The sequence below is a fragment of the Danio rerio genome, chromosome 17 (assembly GCF_052040795.2).
Source record: "Danio rerio strain M-AB ecotype USA chromosome 17, GRCz13ab, whole genome shotgun sequence".
Lineage (NCBI taxonomy): Eukaryota > Metazoa > Chordata > Actinopteri > Cypriniformes > Danionidae > Danio > Danio rerio.
In genome coordinates, this window is record NC_141037.1 from 12,636,306 (window position 1) to 12,655,161 (window position 18,856).

An 18,856-nucleotide genomic window follows, 5' to 3' on the forward strand; every position below is an offset into this window, starting at 1 on the left:
TGGGGAGGGTTGGGAGGCCATGATGGACAGAGGCTGGGATATTGGGGTATATGCTGAAGCATGCTAATAGGACTTTTAATTTGCCAGTAACCTGGGTTAAGCGCTTCCGGCAAACTGTATGCCAAATTAAAAAAATCAGCACGTTTAGGGTCGGTTTTCTTTAAAAATCAGCGATATCCACTGGCTGAGTGAAGTCCGATATAAAGTGGGTCTCAGATTGTACAAGAAGCACTGCATTAAATTACTATTTTACCCCAGTGTATTCAATGGAGCTTCTGCGCTAGCCTGCCGATTCTGACGGCCGAGAGGGAGTAAAAGTTATTTTGTCTCGTTTTACGCTTGAACAACTAAACGAATGCCAAAGTTTATTTAACTGAATGTATTTTAATTACATTACAACATGGATGCTGTAAAAGGAACCGTATAAAGTGGAAAAAACTCACAGTAACCGGTCACCGGAAGTTTATAAGTATGGGAACAACATTAGCTCGGCATATAGCCAATTATATTCATCTGTCTCCATATTCTACTGCATCTCAGAATATTACACTGCACCAAAAATGTAAAAATATATATTTAATATATTTTTGTCCACAGCAGACGGCAACTTGCCATGACGCAGATTCCGGAGTCTGAGTGCTCCAATCAGGTGAGCCCTCTTCAGCGCTCGCCATGACAACGAGACAACAGTGACGTGCCTTGTAAAAATGTGTATATGGATTTCTATAAAGCTCGTGTGCTCTCAGTCAGCATTGTCAGTTCGCCCGATGTTGCTGTTTGTACTTGACCAAGGTGAGTTCAATACCGACGGTACGAGTGGAGCCACGCCAATCTCACAAAGTCTGCTTCGTGAAGCTTCACCCGGGCCCGTCTGTGCTGTAGTTCCTTGCGGTTTGCGTACATAAACGCAATATCGCGAAGAACATTACGTGTTTGTTGCTCGAAATGTGCCGCCGAGCAACATCCAGTGAATACTGGCACGGCCTGGCGCCCGGTCTTCTCGTGCACTCCCTGGGGCGAGGCGGCCTTTGAGCCCTAGGCAGGGAGCAAACAACCACCGAGGACCCTCAGGGAAACACGGGGGGCCGGTAGTGGGACCTCGCTGCGAGGGTTATGGTGGGTGGGAGTAGCGAGGCCCACTCATCTTCTATTTTAAACCATAGTTTCAAACTTTAGTTTACTATATAGTTTGAAATAGAAACCATGGTAACTGTTATGATTTAACTTTATGCAAAGAGCTTACAATGACCAAGAGCAACAGACCCGGATTCCGCCATTTTGAAGTGATAGCGATCGCTCGTCATTGCTGTCGCGATGGAAAGCAGCTGCTTTGTTTTTATTTAATTTATTCAAAAAGCGCGTTATTGTTTCCCAAATTGTAGATTGTCGCCTCATGGTAATTCTATGCTCTTCTGTGTCTGACTGTTGTGATGTTTTGCTTTGTTTTTCAGCTGAGATTTTGAGCAAAGAAGGACTATTGAAGACAACAGTTGAAGACAACCGCGGGTTATAATCACGAGCGCGCGCATTATAATGTTTTCGGGCTGTTTTCTGAAAGTGTGTCTTTGTTTAGATAAGTTTGCATGTCAAACTAAATAAACTATACTCTTTCTAAACACCTGTCTCGTTTTATTTGTCCTCTACAGCAATGCACTGTCATATAGGTCTGTTGAATGCATTTGTATGCAACATGGTTTGACAATACAGTAGTCTAACAAATAAATAGTTGTTATAAATGTACCTTCATTAGTCAACATTTGATGTTATGTTATGATTGTTATACTATATTTATTATTATTAATATGCTGTATGTTTAAAACCAGCAAATTATACTATATATTTAACATGTCATAAACTTACTGTTATTTTAACATTTGCCAAATAAAATGTCCTAAGACAAGAATGGGTGTTGTTTTGGTTTTGTGTCAACCTACTGTAGGTTTTAGGTTGACTACAGCAAGGCTACATACATCATAGGGAGTTTTTTTATAACGGAATAAATATTTCACGGAGATGATTTTACTGCGTGAGAAAACTGATGTGTGGCGTGAGAGCGTGAGAATACGGTCAATTGCGTGACTTTCACGCATTTTGGCAACTCTGAAATATTAGTGTTTGGACTATGTGATTATTTATTACTATAGCAGGTACTATTTAGCCTATATATTCTCCTGGATTGTATAAGTGCTTCTGATTTTTATTTAACACTGACATATTTATACACATAGGTAATTTAGACATGTACTCTTTATTGGTGCTTTCAAACGAATAATCGCGTTCATGCTTGTACAAAGGATGTATAAAAATGTTCCTTACATTCTTCCTTTTCTTCTGTTTTTTTAGTCAGTACTGAACTTTCCCCTTTTGTGAGCAAAAACTTTTGCTAGTCTATAAAAGATGTTCGGCATTTCTTATTTTGGTCGATTTAAACAATCATAAACAGCATAAACAGAAACATTTTTTTAAACTTCTGAAAGCGGTTCCTACGTAGAAGAACCACTTCCTGCCCTCCGTCTGAATGGCGAGTGTGTTCAGGTTACCTAGCAACCAGGGTTTTAGACATGGCGGACAAGTATAATGCAGGTAAAGATGCTACACGTAAAATGCTACGCTTTTTTTACGTTTGTGGGCTTACTGTATGCTTATTAATGGTGTTTGTATTCTCAGCATGACGTGTTTTTAAATACAGTTGCCATTACTACGACTGTTACCAGATCAATGATGTTTGAAAAGTTTTCAGTAACGTTGTTTGTTAACGTCGAGTAGTTAAAGTAACAGTAAAAGACCACACAGACAGCGAACATCTACAGCTGAATTGCTTTGTAAACACACACACACAAAATAAAATAAAAATGCGGAAAAACACAACGTTAATTAATGTATTTTTTATCAGAAAATATTATAATAGAAACTCAAAAGAGGATTGGGAATGCCTTTGATGTATTTGACCATGAATCCAACAAGACTGTTGATGTCAGGTAACGTTTCACTACGCTGTTTTTCAAAATATATTAGACCATTTGTTGATGTCTGTTAGCTTTGTTCTGCACATGTTCTACAAACAAGGAAGACTTCTTTAATGTTATCTGTCATTTTTCACCGTAAAAGGGAAATAGGCACCATCATTCGTTCACTTGGCTGTTTTCCTTCAGAAGCTGAATTGCATGATATCATCTCTGAGGTCAGTGGTTTTGTTTTGCCGGGTCATAAAATGCATCGCTCTTGTAAGTTGAGTAGATCAATAGTTATGAAGTGTCATTTCATTCACAGCTAGAAGAAGAAGAACCCACTGGATTTGTGCGCTATGAGAAGTTTCTTCCAACTATGACTAAGATCCTGCTGGAGCGCAAGTAAGACTGTAATGAAATAAAACAGTATGAAACCCAGATTATTCTTAATGTTTTTAAAAGGTCACAGACTGATAAATCACACAAATGCATCTATATATTTATATACAGTCTAACTCAAAATTATTAGCTGTCCTGTAAATAATTTTTTCTTACTCAGTTATTTTTAAATTGATATTCAACAGAGCAAGGATTTTTTTTTTCTTCTAGCAAAAGTCTTATTTGTTTTATTTTGGCTAAAATAATGGTCTTTAATAAAAAAAAAACATTTTAAGGTCAATATTATTAGCCCCCTTTAGCAATATTTATTTTCGATTATCTAGAAAACAAACCATTATTATACAATGACTTGCCTAAATACCCTAACCTGCCTAATTACCTTAATTAATGTAGTTAAGCCTTTAAATGTCACGTTAAGTTGAATACTAGTATGTTGAAAATCATCATCATGGCAAAGATAAAATAAATCAGTTTGATGTGTCAAATGAGTTATTATAACTATTATGTTTAGAAATGTGTTGAAAAAATTCTTTTCGTTACAGAAATTGGGGAAAACATTTACAACGGGGCTAATAGTTCAGGAGGGCTAATTATTCTGATTTCAACTGTACATGGATATATAGTGCTAGAAGATGAAGCCAAAATGTCCAAGGTATCAACTTGCACGGATCGTATAATTCCCACAGTTCCTACACACCCAATTGCAAGCACATAATGGCATGCATCCAAATAAAAGCAAACTTATTAAAAAATGTTCCGTATATACATCAACAATTGATGTAACGAGAAAACAAGGCGACACAGTGGCGCAGTGGGTAGCACTGTCAGCAAGAAGGTCATTGTTTAAAGCTCTGGCTGGGTCAGTTGGCATTTTTGTGTGGAGTTTGCATGTTTTCCCTGTATTGGCGTGGGTTTCCTCCTAGTGCTCCGGTTTCCCGCACAGTCCGAAGACATGTGGTATAGGTGAATTGAATGAACTAAATTGGCCGTAGTGTATGTGTGTGAATGAGTGTGTGTGGATGTTTCTCAGCACTGGGTTGCAGCTGGAAGGGCATCCGCTGCATTAAACACATCCTGGATAAGTTGGCGGTTCATTCTGCTGTGGCGATAAAAAATAAAGGGACTTAGCCGAAAAGAATGAATAAATAAGAAAACATTAATTAAACGCTTACCTTCTCTTCGATAACATTGAGGGAGCAGGGCTTTTTAAAATGTTCTGCAATCAATGACCAGAGAGCAATGGAAATATTTGGATTTCCCTTTTTCTATATTTGGCCTGTGTGAGCCAAAATCTCACTAATAAAATGTGTTGTCGTGTCTAAAGCAGACAAATGTTTTGCCTCTACATGTAGATGTGCTGGGGGTGGATTTAAACAATATGCAAGTTAATCGGCCGCTCAGGGCCCCAGTTAATCTGAGGGCTCCCAAATAAATACCTAGAATTATAAATTATACATATAAATATTATATATAACATTGCTTTCTATCATATTTTCCCCTACCTTCAATCATGGACCAGTTCAGCTGTCAAATCAGTAAAGATTTAGTTTTAAAAAACGAAATTGTTTATTTATAGTGAATTTATCTTAAGAAAACAAATGATTTAAAAAGTTTTATAAGGTGCTTTACATGTTATTATTATTTTGCATTAAGATAAAATGTAGAAAAGGAGATTGATTGATATAAGAAATAACAGCAAAATAATAATAAAAAAATTAAAGTACAAAAGGTGCCTTTTAGAACTTTTGGGTCTAATGGCTGGAACAGCTTAGGGCCCCAAAATCACTAAATCCATCCCTGAGACGTACAGTATATGACTATAAGTGTTTTAACATAATTTGCAGTACCTGTAAAAACTTAAAACTAAAATAAAATAAACATTTGATTAAATAAATATTTACTTTGCTAAAGTTTTTCCCACAATAAAATTTAATACAAAGCCTAGTATTAGTGATAATTGTAGCTCTGCTTCTTTCTTTTTTCTTGCAGGTTTCGTCCTATTACAGAAGACCTGCTCATACAGGCTTTTGAGGTGAGGCTGTTTTGTTTTTTAATTTTTAATGTGTGAATTTACCTTGTTAACATGTGAAACTTTTAGCAGTGTCAAAGACACTATGCAAGACACCTAAGACCAGTGCATTGATTTAATGGACTGTACTTTAATCTAATCTTAAAGGTTTTAGATCAACAGAAAAAAGGACACCTGGAACCAGCAGAACTGGCCAAATACTTAACACAAGAAGGTGAGACTATAACAAAGTGTTGTCCTGGATTTTAAGATTCTTCCAATATTTTGTAATTGCACATGTGCAGTGCTCTTTGTCTTTGCTGGATTACTATAATTCTTTATATTTGAGTATAAGCGGGTCTTCTTTGGCTCCCCTGAAGTTGGTGCAGCACATCTTTTGACAGGGAGTCGCAAATTTGTTCACATCACTCTCATTTTATCTTCCCTTCTCTTGCTGCCTGTACAATACAGAATTCATTTTAAAACTCCTTTGTTTGTTTTTTAAATCTATAAATGAGTCTGCCCCTCCTTTTATATCAGACCTGCTTCACCCTTAATTACCCTCTCGCTCTCTCAGATCAGCAGATCAGCTGCTTCTTAGAGTGCCAAATGCTAACCGTAAGCTCAGTGCAGACTAAACATTTGCTGTGGCTGGACCCAGCCCTGCAGGCACAGAACGTCAACATGACGTCCTATTGAAGTTGTACCCCAATGTACCCCAACGTTGTGGGGACGTTGGATTTTGTTTGGAAATTAAAATCGGGTTGACCCAATTTCAGGCCAGCGTCAAGGTCCAATTTAAAATCAACCTAAAATCAACCAAATAGCAATGATAATTATGTTACCCTTTGGCGTTGTGTGGACATTACCTCTGTGACATGTATCAAACGTTGGATTTTGGTCACTTTCCAACACAACCTCAAATCAACCAAATATCTACATAATTTGACACAGTTAATGGACATCAAAAAAACGTTCTTAGACGCTGACTAGACATTGAAATTTGGTCACCTGACGTCATGGCCTTAATCTAACCTAATATTAAAACACTTTATGATGTTGTGTGCCTGCCGGGAGATTATGGAATGCTTTGCCTCTTTACATTATGCAGGCCACTTCATTGTTTATGTTCAAATCCCATCTTTTCTCCTTGCCCTTTGACACTTGATTTTCTATTTTAGATAGTGTTTTAAATAGTATTGTGTTTGTTTTCTTTGTTTCAAGCATAATTTATGAGTCTTGTGCTGTTTTGTGAGCTCTTTTTACTGTATTGGTCTGCTCTTTGGTGGTTAAGTGCTTTATAAATACAGTTTGATTGATTAATTGATTTGTCAGACAATTTAATAACAAAATAAACCCATGCTTTCGCTCACTAATGCTGATGCTTTCAGTTGATCAAATAAAATCTTCCTTTTGCATTGAAGGAGAGCCCTTCACACAGGAAGAGATGGATGAAATGCTGTCTGCTGCTGTTGATCCTGATAAAAATGTCATTTTCTACAAGGACTTTGTGAGCATGATGACTTATGATGACACCCGATAATCAAACAAACAAGTAGTTTAGGGAGTTTCAAACAATGTATTATAAACAAAATCATCTCAATCACCATAATAAATAATTTACTGTTCATCTTATTTAGTCTCTTTATGTGGTTTGCAATGCCTAAATACTCTTTCTCTATCAAATAGTTGAACATTATAGCATTTTACCTTATAGCTTTTGAAGTAGAATATATGAAAGATGGAAAGGGTATATCATATGATAATAATTAATCATTCATGCTATTAATGAGGCAGGTTTTCTAAGGCCAACTGTGTGTCTGATAGCCTCATTATGAAGTCAGTGTGTGATGTCTTTCTTCTTTCCGTTTCATTAGCAGAGTCTGATACAGTTTTTGTGAAGCGGTGACATATTCTCGCAGCTCATTTTTTCCTAATTAACCTGTGCCCCTGCGTCCATCTCTGTGGGGCAGAAGAAACTGCCTTCCGTGAACTGACCAGAGGGGCACATTACTTATGGAAGCCCTTACAGAATGCAATTATAAAAGTTAGTTCAGCAAGTAAAAAAATTAAATTATATTGGAGGCAAATCAAAGCACTTTTTTATTTATAAAGATAAAACAGTAATTAAATCATTCATTAAACTACAGTTGTAAATGTGTTTTATTTTATCTTGTACAACAATGAAATGCATTTGCTTTAAAACAAAATTATATTATATATTCAATTAGATATTCAAGTTATTTATAATTGTTAGTGAAGCTCTTAAGAAGCTTTGTATTGCGAGTTCAGAGATTTTGTTTTATATGTGTGAGCAGTAGGTGGTGCTATTTACCCATGCTTAAATGTCCCTTCAAATTCCTACTAAACACAAATAACAACTAAATTCTGTGCACATTCCTGTGCAAAACAACGTGTGATCACTTAAGAAACAATGACAATTATTGCTAAATGCAAATGTTTTTTTCTTCTTCAATATTTCAACATCTCAATTTGCATCTTTGCTGTGTATAGCTTGACACTTTTAACTTATTCAATATCACTATGCTGTTTAAAAAATATTACGAATATTTTGCAATAGTTGATTTGGCTCACCTTTTAATATTCTGATATCATTATGTTGTTGTTGTTGTTTATTTTTACATCAATTGACTTAACAAAAGAATTAATTTTACCAAATTATTTAATAAAAAATGTATGTTAAATATTTTTGCACTGTAATTGTTTTATTTTTAGTGCTGTAAAATGTTTTGCTATACATTATTAATCGATGAATTACTGATATAATTGATCATTTTTTTATATATGGCTGTATTGAACTTAAATGAATTTCTATAAGGGACTAAGCTGTAGGAAAATGAAATAATAAATGATAAAAACATTAATTTAATTAAAACATTCATTAAACTACATTTGTAAATGTATTTTATTTTATGTTGTACAATAAAAAAATGCATTTGCTTTAAAAAAATATGTTATATATTAAATTATTTTTTTTAAGTTAATTATAATTGTTAGTCTCTTTTATAAAGCTGTGGTGTGAGCATGTGTGAGCAGTAAGTGGTGCTATTTACCCATGCTTAAATGTCCCTTCATATTCCTACTACACATGCATAACAACTAAATTCTGGCAAGTTAATTAATTCCTGTGCAAAACAACATGTGGTCACTTAAGTAACACTGACAGATACTGCTAAGTACAAATGTTTTTTTCTTCTTCTTCAGTATTTCAACATCTCAAATTGCATCTTTGCTGTGTAGCTTGACACTTTTTTTTTTTTAAATTCAGTAATACTAGGTTGTTTAAAAAATATTAAGAAGATTTTTACAATAATTTATTTGGCTTACATTTTAATATTTTAGTTCATATTATATTATATAATAGTATATTATTTTTTAATCATCAATTGGCTTAGCAAAAGCATTCATTAAGTTCACCACTATTTTTTTATAAAAAAAATATGTTGCATATTTTTGTACTATAATTGGTTTATTTTTTATACTGTATTGTTTTTATTTTAACGCTAATAATTGATGAATTATTTATATAATTTCTTAGTTTTCAATACAAGGCTTTATTGAACTGAAATTGACTTTCTATAATGAATTTTGACCTCAAATCGGTCGTTTTAGATATCATTTATTTTACCGTGTGGGAAACAACGCTCTCCCACATGTCAGTCAGCAGACCCCAGGCATTTAATTGGCTGCGGGCTGCTGAGGAGGCGTGGCCGTTTCACCCAGAGACAGATGTGTGCGCTCCTCTGGAGTGAGAGCAGCGCAGAGATCAGATCAGCAGAGCCTGATCTACTGTCAGCCTGTGCCTCACACAACTCCATATGAATAGAAAAATGCGTCTGTGCTGGGATGCTGTAAAATCTAAAGCGCTGCGCATGGATCCAGCATTTCAGAGAGCATAAGTAAGGACTGGATTTATCCTGCTGAACATTTTCAGATTGGACAACAGTTTGTTCTGCAAATGCCACTGTGGAAGATGGATAAATTTCAGCATGGTACTAGTCGCTGAGAGTGGACTTTAGAGGGGCTACTGAACTGACCTGAGACAGATTTTTTGGATCTTTTTGTTGTGGATGTAACATTTTTTCAATCCCTTTTCGTTTGGCTTTATCATGACCTCTCTAACAGGAAATAAAGACAGATCTGGGACCAGGAGTAGAAAGCATGGGGTAAGATTGCATTATTATTATTATTATTATTTGTAGAAGTCATATATTGGTAGGGTATATGAATATCATGTGCTGATTACCTTTAAGTGTGGAATAACTAAAACAACAAACTATTGTCAATGTCAAGTGCATAATGCGGTTTATTGAACCATGTTGCGCACTTATTTTCACATGCATCCCATGCAATAAAATTACTATTTATTTTCTCTATAGACGACCGATTCATCCCCTACAAAATCAGCATCATTTTCTCCTGAAACCTGGTACCGAAAGGCTTATGAGGAGTCCCGGAGTGCCAGCCGCCCGGTGCCTGAAGGTGCCGGGTCTATGCCCGGGTCCTCTGGAACCCCTTCTCCCGGATCAGGAATATCATCCCCAGGCTCTTTCTCCGGCTCACCTGTTACTGTATCCCCTGGAATCAGCACCGGATCGCCGGGTTCCTTAGGAGGATCTCCAGGATTCGGCACCGGTTCTCCAGCCTCGGGTAGCGGGAGCTCACCTGGCTCTGACCGGGGGATCTGGTGTGAGAACTGCAATGCTCGGCTGGTGGAGCTGAAGAGGCAGGCGTTAAAACTACTCATTCCCGGACCCTACTCTAGCAAGGTAAGCTGACATATATCTGACCCCCTTAAGTATATCCCGATATCAGTTTTGACCTGCTTTTTGAAATGCATCATGCATGCAGTCAGATGATGAATGAACTCCAGTGTTGCGGTGCGTAATTTTGGATACGCAGCGTTAATGGCTTATTAAACTTGGACATACAGGATTTCATGGCAAAATACAATGCAACTTCAATAAATAAAATGTACTAGAGAATGAAAATGCCATGGACTGTTCCATTGAAAGCGCACAGAAGTGTTGCACACGAGGGGTGGAGTGCTGAACCTTTGTAACACACTGCAGCATGTTGCAGATCCTCTGTTATTCCAGTGCGCCTCCGCGTGTCTGAGATCATTGGTGAGACTGGCCAAATGGGGTGAATTAATTGCTGACTAAAAGTGTCTTCCCTTTGATTCAAGGAGACTGTAAAGTGAACCAGATTGTGTAAAGAAACACGTCATACCATGATGTGGCTTTGGTGGAGAGCGTGAGCGCTGAGAAAGCGCATTTATGATTAACTATCCTTTACAATTAGTTATTTTGTTTTGACTTGGGGCGCTTAAGTTAGTTCTACAACAGAGCCTGGCATGGATTCCACACAAGCTCAAATCATAAGCAAAGAGGATATAAATATACGTAGATATGCAGTGCGTAATTGGATGCATGTGCGCGTAAATATCAAGTTTCGCCGCGTGCTCATGCATCAAGGTTTATTTTCAGCGTAATACCAGGAGCTGTGTGCTGTGTAAACAGACCAGCAGTGTACACCTAGAATGAAAAGAATTGCAGACACACCACCTTTTTATATTATTGATCAGTGGTTTTGTCTGCGCCCATGGAAACCAAAGCACTGGTCAAATTCAATAATTATCCATTATGAACAGGGGGCGCTGTGCTGTCACAAACAATGACAGTACAGACTCCGTATCAGTGCAGTATTACAAATATATTCATTTATGATCGCTTAACATTTATTATATATTTATATATGCACTCACCATTTTTCTGTTTTAAATAAGAAACTGGTGCTTGTATTAAGAGCTACAACATTTCAACCATCATTGAAATGCTTCAAAAACATATGGCATCCATTATGTTCATCATTTTAATAATTGCACCATTTATCCTTTCAAAAAAGGTTTCTCAGTATTCCCAAACTTCACATCTGCATTTACATCTCCCTGTCATGTATTGTGTCCACGTTGTTGTGCTCAACCTGTGTTCATTAACATATAATCCAAAAGCAACATCTTGCTGTATTTAAAGATCACTATTGATCTGGTGTGGTCGCGGTTCGTGTTTCAGACCTGCTGTTGGTCTCCAGATTTTATGGCCAGTTCTGCCAGATGCAAGTGACCTGGAGGTGCCCATTAAAATGAGCTGCAGGAGGAGGGCCTGATGGGAAGGAGAGGGGATCATCGGAGAGCAGGGTGGCCCTGAGCACTCTCTTTAAGCCAGAGGCGATTTAAAAAAAGACATGACTTGAGTGTTTGGGCTTTTCTCTGCAGGATCTTCACCCACATGGTGATTAGTGAGAAGTGTTGTGACATGAAGTGAAGGGTAGAGCTTCATTGTGACGTATATGGATCTTGTGGAGATCTTGCAATGTGCTGCCTTTTATTGCATGTTGGGCACATTGTGAGTAAGACTTTTATATTTGCTAAACAAAGTGTAGAGGAACACTGACTTTTAAGCGAATGAAACTCAAAGTTCCTAAATTAATTGGGAATAAAAATATGTAAATAGTGCAAATTGTAAATATGTAAATTTAGATGATGTCACTTTCACAAAGCTTTTAAATACTTAGGATTAAAAAAATAGAAGTCTCTTAAGGTCACTCATTTATTTGATCCAAATACATTTAAAACAGTTGTATATATATATATATATGGGTGTCATGGTGGCACAATGGGTTGCACGATCACCTCAGAGCAAGAAGGTCGCTGGTTCTAGCCATTTATCCTTTCCAAAAAAAAGGTTTCTCAATAGTCCCAAACATCACATCTGCATTTACATCTCCTCATCATGTATAGTGTCCATGTTGCTGTCTTAACCTGTGTTTATTAACATAATTACAATAATTCAAAAGTAACATCTTGCTGTATTTAGAGATCACTATTGATGGCTATTTGGCATTTCTGTGTGGAGTTTGCATATTCTCCCCATGTTCATGTGGGTTTCCTGCAGGTTCTCTGGTTTTCCCCACAGTGCAAACAAAGACGTGGTATAGGTGAATTGTGTGTGTACAGGGTGGGCCATTTATATGGATACATCTTAATTAAATGAGAATGGTTGATGACATTAACGTCCTGTTTGTGGGACATTGGTATATGTGAGATGGCAAACTTTTCAAGATGGGTTAAGTCGCCATTTTGGATGCAACTTTTGTTTTTGCAATAGGAAGAGGGTCATGTGACAAATCAATCTTATTGGGAATTTCACAAGAACAATAATGGTGTGCTTGGTTTTAACGTAACTATTCTTTCTTGAGTTATTTACACGTCCCCTCACATGTGCCACAAACAGGACAATAATATCACCAACTATTCCCATTTGATTAAGGTGTATATACATGGCCACCCTATATATATATATTTTAACTCCTTTAATACCAAAGCTGTTTTTCTATAGCAATTACTTCAGTCTTTAGTGCCACATGAACTTTTATAAATTATTGTTATTGTTTAATGTAGAGCTCAGGTATTATTTTGCTGAATTATTAATGAGGATATTTATTTTTATAAGTGTTTTGTTGCTTATTATTTATGTAGATGCTGTTATACATTTTTCAGTAATCTATGAGGAAAATAAACAGCATTTTAAGCCAATATTTTTTTTTGTAATATTACAATTAAATAATAATAACAAATATTTTAAAAATAACTTACCCCACCTACAAATGACACAGTTTTAACGAAATGTGAAGCAGCTTAAGAGTTTTCAAGATTAATAATAATTAAGAAATGTTTAGCGAGCAGCAAATCAGCAAACTAGAATGATTTCTGAAAGATCACGTGGCTCAGAAGGCTAGAATAATAATCCTGAAAATACAGCTTTAATATCATATAATTAATTAATTAATTAATTAATTCTTTCATTCACTTTCTTTTTAGCTTAGTCCCTTTATTAATCAGGGGTCACCACTGCGGTATGAACCGCCAACTTATCCAGCATATGTTTTAAACAGGGGATGCTCTTCCAGCTGCAATCCTGTACTGGGAAACACTTATACACACTTATTCACATACATACACTACGACCAATTTAGTTTAATCCTCCTATAGCGCATGTCTTTGAACTGTGGGGAAAACCGGAGCACCTGGACACAGAGAGAACATGCAAACTCCACACAGAAATGCCAACTGACCCCAATAGTATCTAGATGCAGCCTTTATGATGCAAGCTGAGATTGCATCACTCAGCGATGCAATGTTAGACACAATGCACTCAATGAATGGAATGAGTGATGTCACTGTGATAGGTAGGGTTAGGGGTGGGGTTAGGTGAGCGCATTAAAAAACATTGGATGCAGCACAGATTGCACTGTACCAGGTCTGCATTCAGGACTTGAACAAGCGACCTTCTTGCTGTGAGGCGACAGTGCTAACCACTGAGCCACCGTGTTGCCCAGCTTTAATATCATATAATTAAACAGTATTAAAAAAACAAAACAATAATTTAAACGGCAATATTGTTTGACTTTTTTTGTATTTGCTCTATTTTTGATCAAATAAATGCACTCTTAGTAGCCATTTGAATTAGACTTCTTTTTACCTCCACTTAGCTTATATACAAAATAAATGGATGCATCATCTATCCATTGCAGTTTTGTTACTGCAAGATTTGCTGATGAACATCTGCATCAAATTCCAAGCAACTTTTCATGTTCCACCTATGATCTGTAGAGCCCCGCAGAAGTTGTTGTGAACGTCCCCTGGGGGTTCGTCTTTAGATTACACCTACTGAACATCTTCAATTCATTCCTATTCACACACACACTCCTTCCATTTCCAACACAGCACTGTTGCCACGGCAGCAACACGTTATGGGCGTGAGCTTCATACATATTTCACGTTTAATGCTCTATTTATGCCTCTCAGGTGAGCAAGGCATTATCATATAAAGAGGTCGCTTTTTCACTACCGGCTTGAAAGGAGGACGCTGACGTCGGCTCAATTCAGCAGCCACTCTCTTACTGTAAATGGCACTCCCTCCTGTCCGGCTGCTGGCTTTGTCTCGACGCCGGGGAATAATGGTGTCACTGGGGCAGATATGAATACAGCTCAGTGATGGGAGGACCGAACATGCGTTGTCCCTGCAGGATTTGGTGCGCTCATTTAGGGAGCACAGATTGCTTCTCGCTAGAAATGAATGTGAATAATATAGTGCGGCTTTAAAGATTTTGACTTGATAGCTGCTTACGACAATGGAGGATTGTTGACTGTCTGTCTAAGTCAAAGCTATTTATAGGTTAAAACTGCTTGGATTCTTGACAACACAGTCCAGTGGTTGGTGAATGGTTGATTTTTATGTATTATAACTGATGGTTTCACAGGCAGAAGTAATAGTTGTGGTCTTTTTGTAGGAATAAATTGATAAAAGGGTTTATTTTTATGCAGAGGCGGAGATGTGATGTTGGATTACAGCTTATTTTTTCAAATGATATATTTTTTCTTTTCTTTTTTTAAAGGTTAATAATACAGAACAACGTCAAACTAAGCAATAAACACACAGTATATAATAAATAAGTCAATAAAATAATAATAAGTAAAAAGGGAGGAGATGCAGTATAAACCAATGGCGAAAAACTATTTGTCAAATCAAATCACGTTGATCTGTTTTTATATAATTCAAAAGTATAGATTCAAAATCGTTTTAAATAGTTCACCTTCTTCTGTATTAAAGTTTAAAGCTTTGCAGAGCTTTGATTTCAGTGTTTTTTGGCTATTTTTACACCCTTTTAATGTTTTAAATGATCAACAAACCTGCCCAGCAGGCACACAACATCGTAAGACGTTAACATAAGGTTAGATTTTGGTCATGACGTCAGGTGGCCAAATTTCAATGTCTAGCCAGCATCTAAGGACGCCATTATTTTGACGTCCAATATCTACGTCAGGTTACGTTGATATTTGATTGACTTTAGTTTGTGTTTGAAAGTGACCAAAATCCAACATCTGATGTCATAGTGGTAACGTCCATACAACGTCAAGGTGTAACATGATTAGATGTTGATATTTGGTTGATTTTAGGTTAGACATCGGCCCGATGTTGGGTTCTGACGTCAACCCGATTTTCATTACCAAATAAAATCTAACGTTCCCACAACTTTGGAGTACGTTGGGGTACAATGTCAATATGACATCATGTTGACCTCCTGTGCCTGCAGGATTTTAATTTATTCACATACAATGGGAATATACAGCTATTTCACTACTTATGGGTGTATTCAGGTCATATTCAATCATTATTCCATGAATTTAGTCATAGAAGAGTCCATGTCTCAAGGGATTAAAAGATTTCTGCTGCTCTATTTTAAATGACTACAAAGACATCGAGAGAGCATCTTAAAAATCAAAACAAAACAAAAAGTGCCGTTTTAATGTAAATGGAAGGCTAAAACAGAAAGAAAAAATATATGGTTCAAAGTTTTTTATCCATCAAGTTTTGGAAACTTTGGATCACATAAAGACACTTGACCAATACGAAACACCATGGCTGATATGAAAGAATAACATGCATTGGATTGTTTTTATATTTTTAGATGGATCATATCTTGATTTATGTACGAATTGAGCATTGCCCAATGGTACAATAAACCTTTTTTTAAATCTTTACCTCTTTAATATTTTTTTTTCTATTAAATACAGAATCCATAAGAATATTTTATTGTAGTCCTCATTTGTAAGCTGCTTTAAACAAAACAATAATTTTAAAATATTTATATTCTATTATGATTTTTTTTTTTTTTTACCAAAGCCTTGATTGTGTTTACTAGAAAATTCTCATGCTTGATGGTTCGGAAAACATAATTTTTGGCATAATTTACATTATTAAAAAACCTTTTTTCACAGCCAAACACAAATGGCTCAACTAGGTCTGGGTTTGAGGGCATCACGTTGGCTCAGTGGTTAGCACGATGGCCTCACAGCAAGAAAGTCGCTGGTTCAAGACTCTGCTGGGTCAGTTGGCATTTCTGTGTGGAGTTTACATGCTCTCCCCATTTTCGCGTGGGTTTCCTCCGAGTGCTCCAATTTCAACAAGCCCAAAGACATGTGCTTCAGATGAATTGGGTAGACTAAATATGTCCATAGTGTATATGTGTGACTAGGAGTGTATGGGTGTTTCCCAGTGATGGGTTGCAGGGCATCCGCTGCATAAAACATATACTGGATAAGTTGGCGATTCATTCAGTTGTGGCGACCCCAGATTAATAAAGGGACTAAGCTGAAAAGAAAACAAATAAATGACTAGTTCTGGGTTTGATGAAAGCCTGCCTTCTAAAAAACAAAATGTGTTGCGATTGGTTAGCTGTCCTAGTGCATTGTGATCAGACAACAGAGACAGTGTTTCAATACTGCCTGTAAGCCATACTTCAACCTCATAGATCACAACTTTTAAATGTTTTCAACGAAATAACGTTTGTTTTTGTAGTGCAGACATTTTAATACAATTTGAATTTATAGCTTGTAAAATACATTCTGATGTCAATGGAGATGATAATGATAATATGTTTACCCCTAATCTGATTAAATGTGTTATTCACAGCAAATGCAAACTGTTTAGGTTACTAGAATGTTTCCTTTTTTCTTCTCCTCATTATTCTTCTACTTTTATTCTTCAGTTAAACAGCTACTTACACTCATGTGTTTTGGGAGAAGTTAATGAGTTTACATGTTGTAAATCCAGCAGTTCTAATCTCTCCACTGCATTTCAGCCCATCAGCCATCATAAATCAAATAATAAGATCATTTTTAAGACGTTTAAATAATGAAATGCGTGTTCTTACCCATATTTGACAATTGCATTATCACAATATTATAAATTTGCGCTAAGAATATAGGTCAAGAGGATCACATTTAAGCATGGATATAGCAAGATATATCAGAGTGTCAATGTTATTGGTTTTTGGCGGCTCCCAACCCTCCCAATCATGCAAATTTTCAAAGGCAGAATGTGGGCTGCTTTATGACAGCATAAACATTGGAAAATAACTCTTGTAGTCCAAACAATATGTTTGTTGTAGTTCTTAAAAAGAGATAAAAAAAACACCCCTAAGTATATCCCTTTGGAATGGACTTTAATTTTAATTAAATTTTTATGGCCAAAAATACTCACTACACACTGAATAACATTCAAAAATATATATATTTTTAAAGTCTTAATTATAAGACCCCTTGTTGAATTCATAGAGTTTAATGATGTTAAAGAGAAATGCTTGAATTCCTATCCGAATTTTGAATGCAGTCTTGAAAAATCTAATCAGTTAGAGCTGTGATTGAAAATCTTAAGCAAAATATTTGCAGTCAGTTTTTCCGATGGGGAGCGTCACGGTGGCACAGGGGGTAGCACAATCGGCTCACAGCAAGAAGGTTGTTGGTTTAAGCCAACACATGAGCTATAGGTGAATTGGGTAGGTTAAATTGTCCGTAGTGTATGAGTGTGAATGAATGTGTATGGGTGTTTCCCAGTGATGGGTTGCAGCTGAAATGGCATCCACAGCGTAAAACATTTGCTGGATAAGTTGGTGGTTCAATCCTCCATACACAACTGATATAGTTAATAAATCTCTATCTTCATATCTGCTGCACAAGACAGTGTCTTTTGTAAGTGTGTGTGTAAATGAAAACTTTCTCTCAGATAATAATTATTCAGTATGATGTCAAACAGCAGATCTATAAACACTAGTTTTACGGTGCCAAATGTAGCAGATGTTTAAAGCCGCTGTATAGGTTTGCGGAGTGGGTGGTTTGTTTTTTAGTGGAACTCAAAACTGTATTTCAAGAGTTCGGTCAGGTTGCTGCCGTACCCCATAATCACTGCCAGCACTTCCTCCATAGCAAAGGCCTGTAATCCATCCCAGCAGCAGGTCAGAAAAAAAACATCACTTTTTTTTTCCCCTCCCCTTGAACATGGCCGATCGATCTTACAGAGATTAGCTGGACCGAGCCGGATCGAAGTTCTCCAAGATCAAAGCTGAATGGGTTTGAAGGAATAAGACACTGCCTGATTCTGTAGATCGGCTGGTTTTTATTATTCACTCATGGATTTGTCATTGTGTGAAAATAGAAAGAAAGATTTCGACAGAGTTGTGTAACGTATACCTCTGGAGACTGGATGGTTTGATGTGTTGAATGTGGATTGTTCAGTCCAAAGCTGCTGCTCACATTCATAGTTTCTCAACTTTTATCTAGAGAAACTCAGCAGATGGCAGTGCATGGGGATTTTTTATTTTAATTGTGTCCAATTAGATGCTTTTTATTTGTTTATTCGGTGCTCTTTGAAACCTTGAATTGCCACTTTATTTGTCAAAGCTTTTTCAGATGCAGTTATTTACGCTGACATTTTTGGCTAAATGCCATGTCATGTCCTCTTTGCTCGGCTGATTGAAGAAGGGCGATGAAAACTCAGTCAAAAGTTTGGAATCACAGCTAAAAATGCAGCTCAAATAATTTTTAGACTGAGAGTTCATTGATGAGACAGTAGAAATA

The 18,856-nt window shown here is 36.6% G+C and overlaps 2 protein-coding genes across 2 annotated transcripts in view; both read left to right on the forward strand.

Moving 5' to 3' along the window:
* Positions 1–2,545: 2,545 nt before the first annotated feature.
* On the forward strand, positions 2,546–6,990 carry drc8 (dynein regulatory complex subunit 8). The gene is made up of 7 exons (NM_001327908.1): positions 2,546–2,583; positions 2,894–2,978; positions 3,109–3,181; positions 3,271–3,350; positions 5,337–5,379; positions 5,524–5,590; positions 6,780–6,990. Exons 1-7 carry the CDS (start codon positions 2,562–2,564, stop codon positions 6,896–6,898), a joined length of 489 nt encoding a protein of 162 aa, NP_001314837.1. The 5' UTR covers positions 2,546–2,561; the 3' UTR covers positions 6,899–6,990.
* Positions 6,991–9,126: 2,136 nt separating this feature from the next.
* The window catches only part of kif26ba (kinesin family member 26Ba), a 211,619-nt gene continuing 201,889 nt past the window's right edge, over positions 9,127–18,856 (forward strand). The window contains exons 1-2 of the mRNA XM_087289703.1: positions 9,127–9,542; positions 9,756–10,145. Coding sequence (XP_087145829.1) covers positions 9,486–9,542; positions 9,756–10,145 — 447 coding nt within the window. The 5' untranslated portion in view covers positions 9,127–9,485. The remainder of the gene's footprint in view (positions 9,543–9,755; positions 10,146–18,856) is intronic.

Coding starts and splice junctions, on each gene's coding strand:
- drc8 (NM_001327908.1), top strand. CDS start 2,562: ATGGCGGACAAGTATAATGCAG. Junction 3,182..3,270: donor TGCATGATATCATCTCTGAG/GTCAGTGGTTTT, acceptor TTTCATTCACAG/CTAGAAGAAGAAGAACCCAC. Junction 5,591..6,779: donor CAAATACTTAACACAAGAAG/GTGAGACTATAA, acceptor TTTGCATTGAAG/GAGAGCCCTTCACACAGGAA.